The sequence below is a fragment of the Heterocephalus glaber genome, unplaced genomic scaffold (genome assembly GCF_053883595.1).
Source record: "Heterocephalus glaber isolate CG9 unplaced genomic scaffold, H.glaber_assembly_v1.0 deba00001150, whole genome shotgun sequence".
In the NCBI taxonomy this organism is placed as follows: Eukaryota; Metazoa; Chordata; class Mammalia; order Rodentia; family Bathyergidae; genus Heterocephalus; species Heterocephalus glaber.
In genome coordinates, this window is record NW_028258204.1 from 1246722 (window position 1) to 1262555 (window position 15834).

The 15834-nt window shown below is 49.8% G+C and overlaps 1 protein-coding gene and 1 non-coding gene across 2 annotated transcripts; both read right to left on the minus strand.

Annotated features, from left to right (window-relative positions):
• Positions 1–5773: 5773 nt before the first annotated feature.
• Positions 5774–15326, minus strand: LOC101716755 (transmembrane protein 273). Its single transcript, XR_015451060.1, has 3 exons — positions 14723–15326; positions 14399–14449; positions 5774–7683 (listed from the first exon to the last, which is right to left on the minus strand). It is a non-coding gene; the product is annotated as a transmembrane protein 273 (transcript).
• Positions 10370–14248, minus strand: Tmem273 (transmembrane protein 273; the record flags this gene model as incomplete). Its single annotated transcript, XM_087210559.1, is given in 2 exon segments — positions 10370–10552; positions 14033–14248. Coding segments are annotated over 2 exon segments (399 nt in total), but the record flags the coding sequence as incomplete, so codon positions are not given.
• Positions 15327–15834: the final 508 nt, after the last annotated feature.

The following is a 15834-nucleotide window of genomic DNA, read 5'->3' on the forward strand; positions in this document are numbered from 1 at the left end:
CTGTTATTTCTCCTGATGTGTCTATCATACTTCAGTGTAGGTCAGAGCTATGTTGTCAGGTACATAAAACTTCATGATGCTGGTATTATCTCAGTGGATTATCAATGTCTACTATTTTCTCAACTTTGTCAGCCTTCTTACTTGAATTCAGTTTTTTTCTGGCATTATTATTTCTGTTTGTTTTAGCATTTGCCTAGTAATCCTTTTTAATATTTTAACTTTCAATCACACTGTAATTTTTATTTGAGTTGTGTTCCTTATAAATAGCATGTAGCCTCTGGGCTGAGGGCGCCCCTACTTGATTGGTTAATGATTAACTTAGCTCATTACTAGGGACAACAGGGAAGGGTCTTTTCAGGGGCCATTTATATCTTAGGGCCAAGGTTCTTTTTCTTTTTGATCTTAGCAAACCAAGCTTTGCAGGGTACAGTGTGAAGAGGAGGTGCAGCCTCAGCAGACTGTCAGCTTTCTATGGGTGGTTAAGCCTGTTCTGCCAGCTATCTGAACTCCTTTGGGGAGGGACTCATCTCTCCCTGCCTAGGGGTCTCTAACCCTCCAGGGCTATAGGCTTTTCTATTACTGGAGACTCAGGTTATGGAACCCCCAAGACATGAGCTCACTTCCTTGGCAACATCTCCAAACAGAACTTGGAACCCTTGTTAATGGGTGTCACAATCTAGTAACAGCCACCTCCCAAGCTCACTTGGCCAGAGACAGTCAACAGCAAACATTCTGAGCTGCTTCTCCACTTTGAGAGGCTGCAGCCTTGGGACCCCAGGTAGAGAAAGTATCTGTGAAAGATTAAGAAGATGGCTGACTCCATCCAGATGCCACATGACTGTCATAGACACCCCAGGAACAGTCTCCCCAGGAGTGACCACCAGTGACCTACCAAAATCAAGGTACCCCAGTAAAATCTCCCTAAGCCCAAATACCAATGGCACAGAAACTGGGAAGAGCATGGGGCAAGTATCACCAGGCCCAGAAACACCCAGTAGCTCTGGGCAGGCCTCCCCAGAGTGGGGCACAGAAAACCTAGAGAGTCAAAGTCCAGGGGAGAAGACCGAAGTCACAGCCACCAGCCCCCAAGAGACACTGAGAAGCCTGGTGTACATCCATCCAGACCTGGCCGCCACTATTGGAAACAACTTCACAAAGAGCCTGGCAGAATTCCAGCCAGTGTAGTCCCTGCAGGAAGTCAGGCCACTCTCGTTGCCTGAGCCCTGCCTGCCTGTTTCCCTGGGCAGCCAATCCATCTATGATCCCTTCTTCCTGGGCACCTCCACCACCCACCCCTCTACCCAACTGGCCCTGATTTTGGGAAGAGACATCATGGCAAGATCTCTTGAGAATTCCATCCCTCTTGAGGGCCTGTGTGATAAAGATCGAGATGTGTTGTGTTTGGACAATAATCAGCTTTTCACCACACACTGGGTAGAGGAAGAAGGAGACCCATATAATGTGTCACCTCAGTTGGAGTTAGAAGAGGCCATTAGGCTTTCTGAGCTAAAGAAAGATTCTGAGCTCTTAATTCATTCATCACCTTGTATACCAGAACATCCTAAAGTGCCTTGTCCAGGAGAAGAGAAATCCATCCACCACAGAGCTGCAGGCTGCTGGAGAAAGCTGTATTATGTGAATGGCCACACTTTTCAGGCCAAACGCTTCAGCAGGCAAGTTCACTGTGCTGTCTGCACAGACCGTGTAGGGGGACTTGGCCACCAAGTGTGTAAGTGCACCAACTGTAAACTGTCAGTTCGCAAGAAGTGCCACGAACTTGTCACAATTGAATGTGGGCAGCATTCTTTACCATCAGAGCCCATGGTGCCAGTTGATCCATCATCCATGGCTTCAGACCTGCGCACACAGCGATCCCACATAACCTTTCAACTCCTGAGGCTTTAGAACAAGTTGATGAAGAGAATGAGGCAGGGAACACCGGGGAGGGTGGCAAAGCTTCATTTGGTTTAGGTCTTGAGGACTTTGATTTGCTCCGAGTGATTGGCAGAGGAAGTTATGGGAAAGTACTGTTAGTCCAACAGAAAGAATCAAATCATATGTATGCAATGAAAGCAGAGAAAAAAGAGCATGTCAACATTGATCAGATACAGAGAGAGAAGCACATTCTCCAGCAAGCATCCAATTGTCCTTTTCTAGTTGGACTGCATGCTTGCTTCCAGACAGAAAGCAGACTGTTCCTTGTTCTAGACTATGTCAGTGGGGGAGATATACTGTTTCATGTAACACGGTTTCCTGAAGAACATGCCAGGTTTTGCTCTGCAGAAATCAGTTTAGCAGTCAACTACCTTCATCAGCAAGGAATACTTTACAGAATTTTAAAATTAGAAAATGTATTACTTGACTCAGAAGGGCACATTAAACTCATCGATTATTGCTTGTGTAAGGAAGACTTACAGCCAGGAGACACGACCGCACTTTCTGTGGCACTCCTGATTTTGTGGCTCCAGAACTTATAAGAGGGGAAGATTACAGTTTCAGTGTGGACTGATGGAATCTTGGAGTATTGATGTATCTTATGATGATCAGAGAGTCTCCATTCCATCTTGATGAGAGCTCTGATAACCCTTATGAAAACTCAGTCGAGCATGTCTTGCAAGTAATTTTGGAAAGAGACATTGTCATACCTCGTTTTCTGTCTGTACAAGCTGCAAGTGTCCTAGAGGGCTTTCTGAACAAGGACCCAAAAGAACAACTGGGTTGTCATCCTCACAGGGGCTTTGCTGATGTTCAGGAGCATCCATTCTTTCAAAATGTAGACTGGGACATGATGGAGCAAAAGCAGGTGGTGCCTCCGTTTAAACCAAGTATCTCTGAGTGATTCGGTTTGGACAACTTTGATCCTGAATTTACTAATGAACCTGTCTGGCTCACCCCAGATGATAATGATGTCATGAGGGAGGTTGCTGGATATGAATTTGCAGGTTTTGAGTATACCAATCATCTTACAATGTATGAAGAAGAAGGTGTCTGATCTCCATTTTTCAACTATGCATTTTGCTTATGTTCCCATTTAATGCTTGGAAAAACTTGTTACCAGCCTAGATAGAATTAACCATTTCAGAGATGTCTGGAAAAAAATAAAATAAATAGCATGTAGCTTAATCTTTTCAAATCAAGATCTTTGCAAAAGGTGAATTTTGTGAATGTAAGCAATATAATGTTATATATTAATGTTATATATTTGTTGCCCTAATTTGCTATTTATGACATGTTTATTCCTCTTCTTTCCCTTCTTCCTCCCCCTGCCCCACATTTTGGACCATAATTACTTAGAAGACTTCCATGCCTCTTATTCTAAGTTCCAAGGCTTCTTCTGAACTTATACTATATGTATTGAATACTATATTTATCTATCAATATTGAGAATTAACCAGTACTCCACACCATGCCTGTATTAGTCTGTATTATGTCCCTAATAGAATGCTTTTACTTCTCTCCGCCTCCTTTTCACCTACAACCTCCCATGATAAGATCATGTGGGGTTTTAATGTACAGAGTTAATATTACCATTTTCAAAACAACTATTACTCACTGAAATATCAATTTCACTCACTTACTGCCTCTTCTCTGATCTCAAATATTCCTCTTAAATTCATTTTTCATTCTCCTAAAGTTCATCTTCTCTTTCTTTCAGAATGTTACTTGAACAGTAGTTTTCTGAGTTTTTGCACTTTTAAGGTTCTCGTTTTTGGTTTTTGCCTTCTCATTGTATGGTATGCTGTGGGGCTTACTTTTTCCCCTTGAAAATTTTGAAAGCATTATTCCTTTATCTTTTTTTCATTCAATTCTGTGAACAAAATGTCTAAATTCCCTAACAGCCTCATATTTTTACAGGTAATTTGATTTTCTTGCTCTTGGTACTTCAGAATGTACTTGGATTTTCCTGGGGGATGTCACCCTCACACGTATCTCACTGGATCCTTCTGCAGCTCTGTGAAGCTTCTGGCCTCTTTGTTCTCATTCCTCCTTCTAGAGCATTCAATGAAGGACCCATAGAAACTTCTCTGTCTTTCAATAGACTCTGTTTCCTGCAGTCCCTCACTATCTTTCTGCAACTAACTTTGTGGAAAATGAAATGGACTTCACAGGACACCAGACAGCCAAATGACCCAACACGTCAGGACCTTGTCTGACCCTTGACTCCCCCACCCTGCTTCCATGTAGCCTTAGCCCTGAGCACCATGATGTCCCTGCCCTACCTTGGCTTTGCCATGGTCTTTGACATTCCTGGGTGTTGGGCCTGGGAGCCAACCTATCCCTTCCATGCTGCTGTGGTCAGCATCTCCTCTTGCCACACTCCAATGCACCCTGCTCTCACCTTAGAATGGTGCCTGCTCACCTGCTTGTCCACAGCCTTCTCTGCCTCAGAGCCATGGCTCTGTCTTCTGTGCTCTTCCCACATTGCCTGGTACCATACAGTAGGGCAGAGGGCATTTATAGCGCATTTCCAAGTGTGGGGCACTGTGCAAAGGGTGTTGTATACAGCAGGCAGATGATAGCCATCCTCTGGGGTCATTGCCTACTTTATGGATGAAGTAACTAAGGCAAGGTCAAGTCACTATCAGAAGTCACACACAAGTAGTAAGCAGCAGAGCAGGAGGTAGTCCTCAGTCCGCTGGTCAGAGCCAGCCAAGTGGACAATTCTACCCTTGAAGGAGACACCGGGTGTCAGGGTGGTTGTGATAGTGACAGCAACTCCAGCTGTCCCAAGGCATCTGTGGGGGATGGACTCCAGGATTCCCCACAGACACCCACATCAGCGGATGCTCAAGTCCCTACATAAATGACAGGCTGTTTCCACACAAACTACAACACTACTCACTTCACAGAGGGCCACAGATGGTATAGTCATAGTCCAGCTGAAAGTCAGGACCATGAACACTGGGCTTCCAATGTTCTGGCCTATGTGACATCCTGTCCTCTGCACTCACAGCCAGGAGACGAGCCACTCCGTCATCCCACTGTGACATACTTGGGCAAAGTGGTCCTCTTTAAAGGCTGATGAATTAATCTGACAAACCTGAGATTGTGACAATTGACTTGGAAGGGAAAGACACACTCAGCAGGCTGAGCTCTGGTAGCTGGTACCTGTCCACCAGGTCACCTGTCCCAGGCCACCTCCCTCTCCACTGGGCTCAGCCCCTCTGGCACTATGATCCTGTCCGCCCACTCCACCCTGGCACTCTCCCAGCCTACTCCCCTTCTCGTGGCTCTCACAGATCATGTGCTCTCGCCCCCATTTATCAATCATGTGAATGTGGGGCTCACTCCCTTCAAATGCTCTTGAGCATCACTGCAAGAGCCCTAAGTCCAGCTGCAGACCCTCCCCAGGCTGACGCCACCTGGTTCCCCAAGTCCTGGAGCTGGCTGAGCCTTCCACTGCCTCCTTCTCACCAGGACTCTCCCCCAGGCCATCCTGGCCTCTGCTCCCAGCTCCACCCCAAACCCAGCCACAGTGTCATCTTTGATGTCAGCACTGAGCTCCACCACACTCCCTTTCACATGGACAAGAACCAGGGTGCTATCAGGACTCATCAGGAAGCCAAAGTCACCCTGATATTTCTACCTCCCCTGGCCTAACTTGTCTGTGTCTTAACTGTGTCCAGCCTTGATCATGAAAGGGTACCTGTGCTGGCTGCCAAACCTGCAGGTGTTTTGTCACTCCATGATGTATGGCCTTCAACATACATAGAGGAGAATGCTCACACCCAGGGATGTTTAGTTTTTAAGTGTTGATTTTAATTTAGGGTATCAGCGTAAGCATCTTTAATTTACAGATCTATGATCACTACCTCTATCGGTGATTTTGAATTCATTAACCTTGTCAGATAACCATCTCCTGTCTCCTCCTGGTGCCAGTTCTGGGGCCCCATAGATCCTGGCTGTTGCTGCCACCTGCAGCTGTTGTCTTCCATGTCAGCTTTCCTCTGCACTGGCACTGGAGAGTCAACTGTCCCTTCCCTTTGTGCACAGTGCTCTCCACTTTGGTGAGCTGATGGGGTACAGTGTGAGCTGTGCACATGCTTTGGGTGCCCTAGGCCCCACAAATAACAGGGCCAGGTTTTTCACTACCCTGGCCTCTGTCTGCATGCTCCTTGGTGACAGGGGAGGCACCCAGGTAGGAACGGTCCTGGCTCAAGGCATTCCACCCATAGACACTATGACAGTTGTGGCTTCTCCACAACACTTCCACAAACTGTTTCCCCTGTGGAGAGGCTATCAAGAAGGCTCCTGAGAGTTCCCAGCAGGACCAGAAGGACTTACCTAAGGAAGCCACAGCCTGAGATTGGGGTGCAGACCAACAAGATGTCACCCCACACTGCCTCCTAAATGACGTTAGTCCCTACCATCTGAGGGAGGTCACTGGTCTTCAGCCTGCAGACATGCCCAGAATAGCGCTATTTCCATCAGTGATGGACCATATGCATGGTATCATAGTAATGCCACAACCATCGCAGTCCCTGTGCGGGCATCTGCCGCATCCACATAGTGATGAACCCCAAATGCACACTTCCTGGACATGTCCTTGTCACCGAGTGACACATGACTGTGTTTCTCTGCTCAGTGCACAGGACATTTTCATGGACTGAGAATCCAGAGCCTTTCCCTTCTGCTCACAACTATTTCTGCCCTCCAAAACCAGATGCCTTAATTAAAATGCTGCTAAAAGAAGCAAATCAATTAACAGATCCCTTACAAGATGGTTTATTCTATCTTACATACAGAAAATTGCTTATGAATACCAAGTTACTGCTTCAGGTTATCAGTTAACAAACGCTGCTAATGAAGAACATTGTTATCAAGTCAGGTAAAAGATACCCTGGGAATTCAGGCAGATGATTATAACACAGCACTTTGTTTTGAAATATAGCTCATCTGTTGTCACGCACAAGGAGGGCACCCATCTGAGGAGAACCAGCCCCCACAGACACCCGGATTTCTGCATAGCAGAAGAGGCTTCCATAGTGAAGCCCCAGAAATGTGAGATTGGTAAGACAGGTGAGAGGCGCCTCAGACCAAGGACAAGAATAGATGATGCAGGTTTTCTGGGCCCCTGCCAATCACGGCTTCCATGCATGTACCATGCACATGCAACATCTGCACGGCACCATGGCATGAGAATGACAACAACCGCTTGCCTTGTAGAGCTCTGCACAGGCATGGCATCTGCTTTCTCACCTGATGCTTTGTTGGTTCCTTAATTTGAAGAGTTGCAGAGCCGCAGGCCAGGCCCATGGCTCCCAATGGCCACTGTGCTTACTCTGGCCAGGCTGCCCTTTCCTCTCAGCAGCTATGGCCCAGTGACAGTGCTGGGGACTGGCTCCCAGGTTCCACATCCCCTTCACTGTGCACAGGCTTCCTCTGCAATGTGGGGTTCTGGCAGCTAAGGAGGAAAGGCCAGTGACTGCAGAAAGAGCTGCATGATGTTGCTAAGATGGGGTGTTAAGCAAGCCGTGTCTCTTTTGGGTCCCGTTCCTTTGAGCCATTGCAGGGCCAAGTGCAGGAACAGCACCAGCATGGCCACCAGGCCAGGTGCTGTTGGATTTACTGGTTCCTAGCTTTGCAGTCAAAGCATCCTGAGATTGGAATGTGGGCAACTGTCCAGACAGCTGGGCCTCTCCTGTCTCTGCCACTTGTCACAGCTCAATCACCTGGGCCTCTCTGGAAAAGAAGAGAAACATCAGAAGACTTGGTGATGCATGGCCAAGCCCCACCTAATCCCTTCCTTTGCTATGCACATCGTAAGCAGGTGTGAAGGAGTCCAAGGTCGCAGGGAACTCAGCAAGATGGGGCATCTCCTCATGCAAGTCAGAGCCCTAGCGGCCAGTAGCTCCCAGGTAAAACAGAATTTTCCTGAATGAGCTCAACCTTGAGGTCATTTCCTGCCCAACAAACTCAAAGCCACAAAACCTTCTTTTTTAGAAAAAGAAGTCATTTCCTAAAGTCAGTGGACACATTTAGGGGAAAGGGAACTTTTCAGCAGTTGAAGAGTTTTGTACATCTGGGCAGATGCTGCAAAGAATGAATAGCATAGACAGATCCCAGGGAGGGCTACTGGGAAACAATGCCTTCAGTTCTAAACTCCAGGATGTAGTAGGGTTATCCTCTGAACCTTCCAGAAAGCAAGACCGTTCCATACTCAGCACAGCAGCACAGACAGGAAGGAAGACAGTGCAGATGTGTTTTTAAATTAAAAAGGATGAACATAGAAGAAAAGATGAGGTCACCAAACCAGACTCTGCACATGAAGCCAGACCAGGAAGTTGGGCAGAGATTCTGCCACAGTCACTCTGGGCTGGGGGCCTTACCAGCACCTCCATGCAGAAGACTCATTCACACCATCACTGCAGATGCACATTCACTACACCTGCAGCTGTAACTAAATGCCATATTCCTGCTTCCACTGAGTCATGCAAATTGCATATGCCATGCACTGTGCACATGCAGTCAACATCTCTTGGCTCCTGACATCTCCCCAGTGGAGCAGTAGCAGGAGAAAGACAGGGCATACAGAGGCATCCATGGGCCAAGGGCCATAAGATGGACAGCATGTGTTTACAGACCAAGGACACAGGTCAAGGTGAAGGCCATAGAGCTTGATGATGTTGTAGGGCTGACAAGCGGGGGTTGGAAACAAGGAAGGCCAGGTGAAGGGAAGTGGAGAGAGATGGAGGGAGGTTTCCTACAAGGGTGCCCAGTGCTGTGAGTGTCCTATCTCTGGATCCAAAAGAAGGTAGTGTTGAAGTCAGTTGCTCAGGACACCCTGAGAGTGAGCAGAGTCCATCCCTTCTCTTTAGCAAGCCCTGAGTTAAGGCTCCATAAGGTATTGGATGGCTGGACAGAGCCAGCATTTGCACCTGAGATCCTGACACCCAGAGCAGATGAGAAGCCCAGAAGGGTGGCTTCCCCACCCCAGCAGCTCTGAGCCAGGACAAGTAACACTTGCTGAGCTTCTTCATGAGTGACGCTGTTCTTTGACAGGCAGTGGGGATTTTGAGGATGGACTTGTGTGCTGTGTTCACTGGTACTGAACACAGGTGGCTTCAGCCAATGCAATCAGGGAGCAGAATAGTTAGGGACCCAGAATTGGGCCAGAAGATCCAGCACTTTGGCAGATGACACAGTATCATGAACAGTCAAAGGGATCCAGGAGAAAATAAAGGCAAACTGTAAAAGCCTTCATCAAGATAGTTCTATGATGTTCACATGCACAAAAGTCAATATATAGTCAATGGCCAGGTCAGAAGCACAAGGGGACACACACACACACACACACACACACACACACACACACAAAAGATAAAAGAAAAACTTAGGAATAAACTTAACATGAAATGTAAGAATCTTGTAAGAGTAAAATCTGACAGTTTTGAAGCACATGAAAACAGACGTGTTAAAAAAGGGCTTCATAACAAAAATGGGGCAGTCGTCAGGCAGGCGTGCGGCTGCACAGTTCTGTGCTGCTGGAAGAATTTGTGTGTTGTTAGGACACATCAAGTGGGTAAAAACCTCACATGACTGAAAACCAGGCTTTTCCCTTGGAGCAGGGAGGAGCTGAGAAGAGCCAGATGAGTCCTATGCGCTTGTGATTTAAATGTGTGTTTCTGGACTCTGGGTGCCGAATGAGGAGAGGAAATGATGCCTCGGGCCATGAAAACACTGGGTCTAGAGCTTGGTTTCTAAATGTACTCAGCTGTAAGAGAAAGAAGAAGGAAGGGAAGGGAAGGGAAGGGAAGGGAAGGGAAGGGAAGGGAAGGGAGAAGGAAGGAAGGAAGGAAGGAGAAAGAAAGAGAAAGAAAGAAAGAAGGAAGGAAGGAAAGAAAGAAAGAAAGAAAGAAAGAAAGAAAGAAAGAAAGAAAGAAAGAAAGAAAGAAAGAAAGAAAGAAAGAAAGAAAGAAAGAAAAAAAAAGAGAGGAGAGTGGAGTCCTAGGGGAATAGGTGACTGCAGGCGGGGCAAGGTGAGCTGAGAAGCTGCATCGCATCAAAGTGTAGGAGGCGCTGCTTCAAGACCGGAGGGTCCTCTCGCAAGAGCACAGAGACCACAAGGACAGGACTTGCACTGGCTACATTTGGGATAATTTGAGCATTAAAAGGAGCCATGATGCTAACAGTTCAAATGCACAGTAATAATACACAGCAAGCAGGAGAAGAAGAGAAGGAAGGAAGGTAAAAAGCTTGTTTTTCCCCAGCAGAATGTCAGCTCTTACATGTAGAGGGAATGTGAGAATTGGAAACGCCATGTCTTGTTATGGCCAAAGGTGGCAAATAGATTCACAGAGGGGGTCACAGTAGAGGTGGTCGGTGCTCAGGGAACTGTCGGGACCAGATAGTCACACTGTCTCAGGTATTAGCTCTCCGAGTGTTTGCTAATCTCTACAACACAAAGAGCAGTGGTCACTTCCTCAGCTGTGCCATCAAACTAAGTGTCCCCAGCAGTGAGGCTGCTTGGTGCTGTGTGCTGCTGCACCACAACACAGGATGCGCCATGCCACCTCCATGGCAGCCTTGACGAAAACATCTCAGTCTGATTCTATCAAGAGGAGACAGACAAATCTGGAAAATGAGACATTTGATAAGGCTACTGACTTGGATATTCAGAGGCCACGGTACCATGGGGAGAAAAGCAGAGCGACTAGGCATCAAATACTAAGATTCTTCATGGACTGGACAAACAAAGCAATAAAAGATGAGTTCTGAAATCATCAGAGAATCCAGAACACAGGCTGTGCGCCATGGATTACTGATTCAGCACTAACCTCCCTTTGCAGCAGTGCCCCTCGCATTGTGATTATGTGGGAAATACAAGGGCAAGATACTTAGGGGTGAAATGTCATGATATCTACACTGAATTTCAAGTGGATCAGCCCCCAAAATGTTATGTTCTCAGAGATAAAGCAAAGGAGGAAGATGTAGTGGATCGAGGGCAGGGGTATATTTTTTGCATGATTCTTTCAGCTTTTCAGTGCATTTGAAGATTTTTCAAATAGAAGGAGGCCAAGAGAGCAGATAGGAGGCTGCCCAGAACTGGTGACCATCCTGGGGGTCAGACAGGCACTATCACTCTAAGGGTGAGCAGCTAGGAATGTGGCTCCAGAAGCAACCATGGGATAAACCATTAGGGGTGCTGGGTGCAGTCCCTCTGGGACAAGGCCCCTGCCGTGGGGCACCATGGTCCTGTCCCAGGTCCACTCTGAGACCCCAGAGCACTGCTGGAAGCAAATGGACAGCCTGATGACTATGAGAGGTGCTGGGACTTTCGTGTCATCAAGTGAACTAAATTAGCTGATGATTAGCTTAACCACCATCAAAGAGAAGGGCTCCATAAATGGAAAACATTATTTTTTCCTTAGGACCCGCTTTTCTCAGCCTTAAAGGGGTCAATACCCACAGCTTCCCTGTGTCCTGTTGGCATCTGGTCTCCCAGCTGTGCTCACAAGGCCTCTGGCTGATGGCCAGCAGTCCCTGCCTGCCACACAGTGGAGCCACCAGCCAGCCACTGCCACTGCAAGATGGCCACGCCCTTCTCAGGTTTTTTTTTTTCAGTGCGTGGAAATGAACGCAGGGCCTTTGCACTGAGCTGGATCTTTACCTCTCCCCACCCTACCCTTTGAGACATGTTCTTGCTAAGTCACTAAGTTGACCAACCCAGCCTCACATTTGGGATCCTCCTTCCTCAGCCTACCACAGTGCTGGCAAGTGGCTACTCTTGTAACCCATTTCTTGGAGAAAATGAGGTTTAGCTTGAAAATGAAAAAACAGGATGCTTCCGATCCAAGTCCTAGGTGACATAAAGCACATACAGTATTACTCCAGGAGGGAACCCAATGTGCCAGCCCTTGGTGGCTCCATGGGGTCTAACATCTTCCTGACTCAGCCTGCTCTACCCAGTGTAGTTTGCATCATGTAAGCTGTGCCTCTGTCCCCACCCCCCAGCAATCCCCACGCTTCCTTCCCCTGCCCACTGCCTGCCTTCCTCCTGCACCTCTTCTTGTCCTTTCCATGGCGCTTTGCTGCTGAAGTGTTTGCAGCTGAAGAAACACTGTGGCTATGGAACAGGGATACGACATTGCCTCTTCCAGCCCCAAGCCTCAAAATAACCCAGTGTCTGCATCTTTCCTCTTCTCAGTCCCCTTCGGGCCCCAGTAGCGGGTCTCATGGAGTCTGCAGTATAGCTCCCCAGCACCCCCAGAGCTCCTCCTGCTACTGTCATGAAGAATGTGTCCTCCACCCAGTTCAGTTCACAGCAGCAGAGAAGTTTCAGCAGAGCTCAGCCTCCTTCGTAAGCATGAGTCCCTCTGTTCCCCAAAACCCTCTCCACCCTCCCTCCTGTCCCCTGCTCCTCTGGCCACAGTGCCTCTCGTGTTTCCGATTGTGCCCAGGCCCGGCTTTGTGAGCTTTACTTCTCCATTCCATGTGCACAGAGAGGCCCACTGACCCCACACATCCTGCTTCCCACTGCCAGGCCTGGGCACCCTAACACTTGGAGCCCTCCACCGGCAGCTGGCAGCCTGGATGGGGGAGGCTATGGTGCTGTTGACAACAGGTCACCTGACCGCCTTGGCAGAGGAGAAGGAAACAGGGCAAAGGCTGCAGCTGTCTGGGCAGAGCACTCCAGGGTTTGGAAACAGGAAGAGCAAAGCCCCGAGGCAGGCAGGACTGAGCATGGAGGGGCATTCTAGTCCCCAAGAGAGGCTGGATGACAGCACAGAAGCGGGACGCTTGGCTAGGAGGGAACACGATGTGTCCCCCACACACAGCAGTGGCCAATTTACCTCGACAACAAGCTCCTCTTCTTCCTCTGCTTGAAGGGGTCAAGAAAGGAAGGGGGGCGGGGATGTAGCTCAGTGGCACCTGGCCTGCCTCAAAAGCACAAGGTCCTGAGTTCGATCCCCGGTAACAAAAAAAAAAAAAAAGGAGAGGAAGCGGTGAGTTAAGAGGAGCGGCACTCAGTGCCCCAGAGAGAATCCTGGGCCCGTCTGGGGCAGTGTCCTGGTCCCCACTGCTGGCCCTGTTGGGGCTTCTCTGTCCAGGTCCCTGGGCCCCTTTAGCTGGGCACAGAGGTGGGACGAGCAGTCCCTAGACTCTTCTGCACCCCTCTCATTTCCTGCTGCTGGGAGCTTCAGCTGCCAGGCTGCTGTGTTACAAGAAGCTGTTCTCTCTTTACCTCTGTCGGTAGGGGACCAAATTAAGGCCAAGCCAGCTCTAGTGGCCCACAGTGTCTCTCATGTCCCCAGTGCTGCCCCAGATGAATTTTCCAGAATATGAGCTCCTTGCACCATCCTCAGGAAGCTTCGTCATCACTGCGTGGTGAGTGTGACCCCATAGAGGCTGCTCTGTAGGTGACACGGAGAGAGGGCCCAGGACAATGTAGCTGCAGAAATTCACCTAGCAATCATCCAACATCCCCTTTGACAGCCACACTCTGTCTGCTTGGTGAGGGACCCTTCCTTGCCACCTGCATCACTGCACCAGCAGCATCACTGACCACCCGTGCCTAGGGCCACCTTGGGCTTCTGGACCAGCACCATCTGATCCCATCACTCAAACAAGAGAAGAGACTTTTCTGTCCAAAGCCAATTTCTGATCTGCTTCCCACCGTTCTCCAGAAACCATGTTCTCAGGAAGAGGGGCTGAGTAGAGACAGAGAGAAAAAGAAGACAGAAAGAAAGAAACAGAGATAGAGGAAAACACAGAGAGACAAGGAAATGGGACAGAGGCAGAGAGGCCACTGTGCCTCTGTCCTGCTCACATCTGCTCAGATCTGCTGGGCTTTGTGGCTTTCACTCCTTCCTGTCCCCTGCTTTGGAGCTGCCTCAGTGCCTCAGGTTGGTGGCTTTGACAGACACTGCTATAGTTGAGATCTTGCCTGTCCCCCAAAGGCCACCACAGGCCCAGAAGCAACAGGGTCCAGCGATTGTGGACTGAAACCTCCACCACTGTGAACCCAAATATACCCTTCCTCTCTGTAAGTTACTGCTGGGATGTTTTGTCACAGTGTCAGAAACCTGACTGGCACACTCCATCTCAGCAGCACGGAGTGGGGCAGAATGCCAGGCCCCTCACCAGGGACACTCCGGGCTGTGTTCCTCTGGTCCACAGAGTCCTGATCAGACAGGTGCTTCCAGATCAGGCAGATCTTAAGTGCCAGGAAGCCTTCGGAGATGTCAAGGCCCAGCACGGTCCCAATGAGGGCATATTTGAAATCAGAGAGGAAAGGTATACAGGCTCAGCATCCTCCCTGCAAGGCTACATAACCCTGGGTGAATCCACAGTTGCACTCCTGGGCCTAGCATCTCACACCCCAGCTGTGGAGGCCGGGCCAGAACACGTTCTAGCTTCCTACTCCTTGGAACCAGAGCAGGCTGTGTCCACCTACCCATCTCATCTCCTGCAGGCTTGTCTGTGGCCAGCACTTGAACTCTGACATCTGCAAAGAAAGAACACAGCCACTAGGTACTAACGGCTGCCTGGAAAAGAGCTACTGGGATTGCCAGGGCACAGACCCTATGGCCACAGAGTCCAGGGCCCTTGCTGGGACCTCAGAGCCCTATCCCACCCTTTAAGTGTCCAGGCCCACGCTGCCATCTGCCCCCCAGGACTTGTCTGTCCCTCTCTGAGGACCTCCACCCCCATCCCCAACCCCACCCTGAGCCTGCACTCCTTGCCTCTGGGCCACTCCCTTTGCCTGTCCTCATCTTACCTGGTCCTGGTTCTAGGCAGTTCTCCCCTGGCTGGGGAGTCACAGCTGGGTTAGCCACTCTTCCAGGGGACTCCAGAGTCAATGGACTTAGCAGATCTAAAGGACTATTCCTTAGAGCCTGGCTGACCAGGATCACACACCTAACTGACCACACCCCCATCCTAGTTGACCACGCCCATGGGTCCTAGCTGGCCAGGCCCCAAGACCTAGCCAACCACGCCCACATTCTTTAACAAATGCACAGCACTACTGTGCCTGCTAACTCCCTCAATCCATCTCCTTGCTGGTCTCCCCACTGGGCTGCACAGCACAGTGTCAGGCAGGCGATAGTGCCTGATGTCCAGTGCAGGAAGGAAGGAAGGATGGATGGGAGGGAGAAGGAGGAGGCGGGGGAGGGAGGAGGGGAAGTAGGTAGGTAGGTGACTGAGCATCACGCAGGCAAAAACAAAGACAGAAACAAACCATCTCTCGGTGCTGCCGGCCCCTCCCCGCCCAGTGGCCATGCCCTGTTTTCAGGAGCAGCTCCTTACCAGCCCCACCCAAGGACACTTTGCCCTGAGCCCTGGCTCCTTCCTCCCCTCCCAGGGGCCCTACTTTTTGACACCACCCTCCAGGTTCAGCTGTGCCCCCTCCAGCCCTGAGGCTTCTGGCGTTCCTGGCAGCTTAAGCTTCAGGCTCTTGACCCTGGGGTCTATAATTAGGGACTCCGCTCTTTACTGTGGCCTAGCCTGGCGGTGGCCCAAGGTGGCTAGCTCCTGCTAGCCAGCCTGCAGCCACTCGGCGGCAGGCTTTTCCTCTGCAGGGACGGGGCCCTCCTACAACAGGCGCTGGAGCCCAGCCTGCGCCTGCAGCCCCGCCAGGGCCCAGGCCTTGGACTCTGCTCTGCAGCCCAGCAGGCACTGGGGCCCTGGCAGTCTACTTGGCCAGCACAGAGAGGACTCCAGCGTTCCAGGAGGAGCCTGCAAAAGGTCGGAGCTTCGGGGCTCAAGGCCTGCTTTCTGGGATTGGGCTGCAATCAACAAGGAGCTGGCAGTGGGCTCTTTGACCCCAGGGGGGAATGCAAGGAAAAGGGGTTCCCTGAGAATCAATCAGCCTCGAACCCCTCCCCTGCT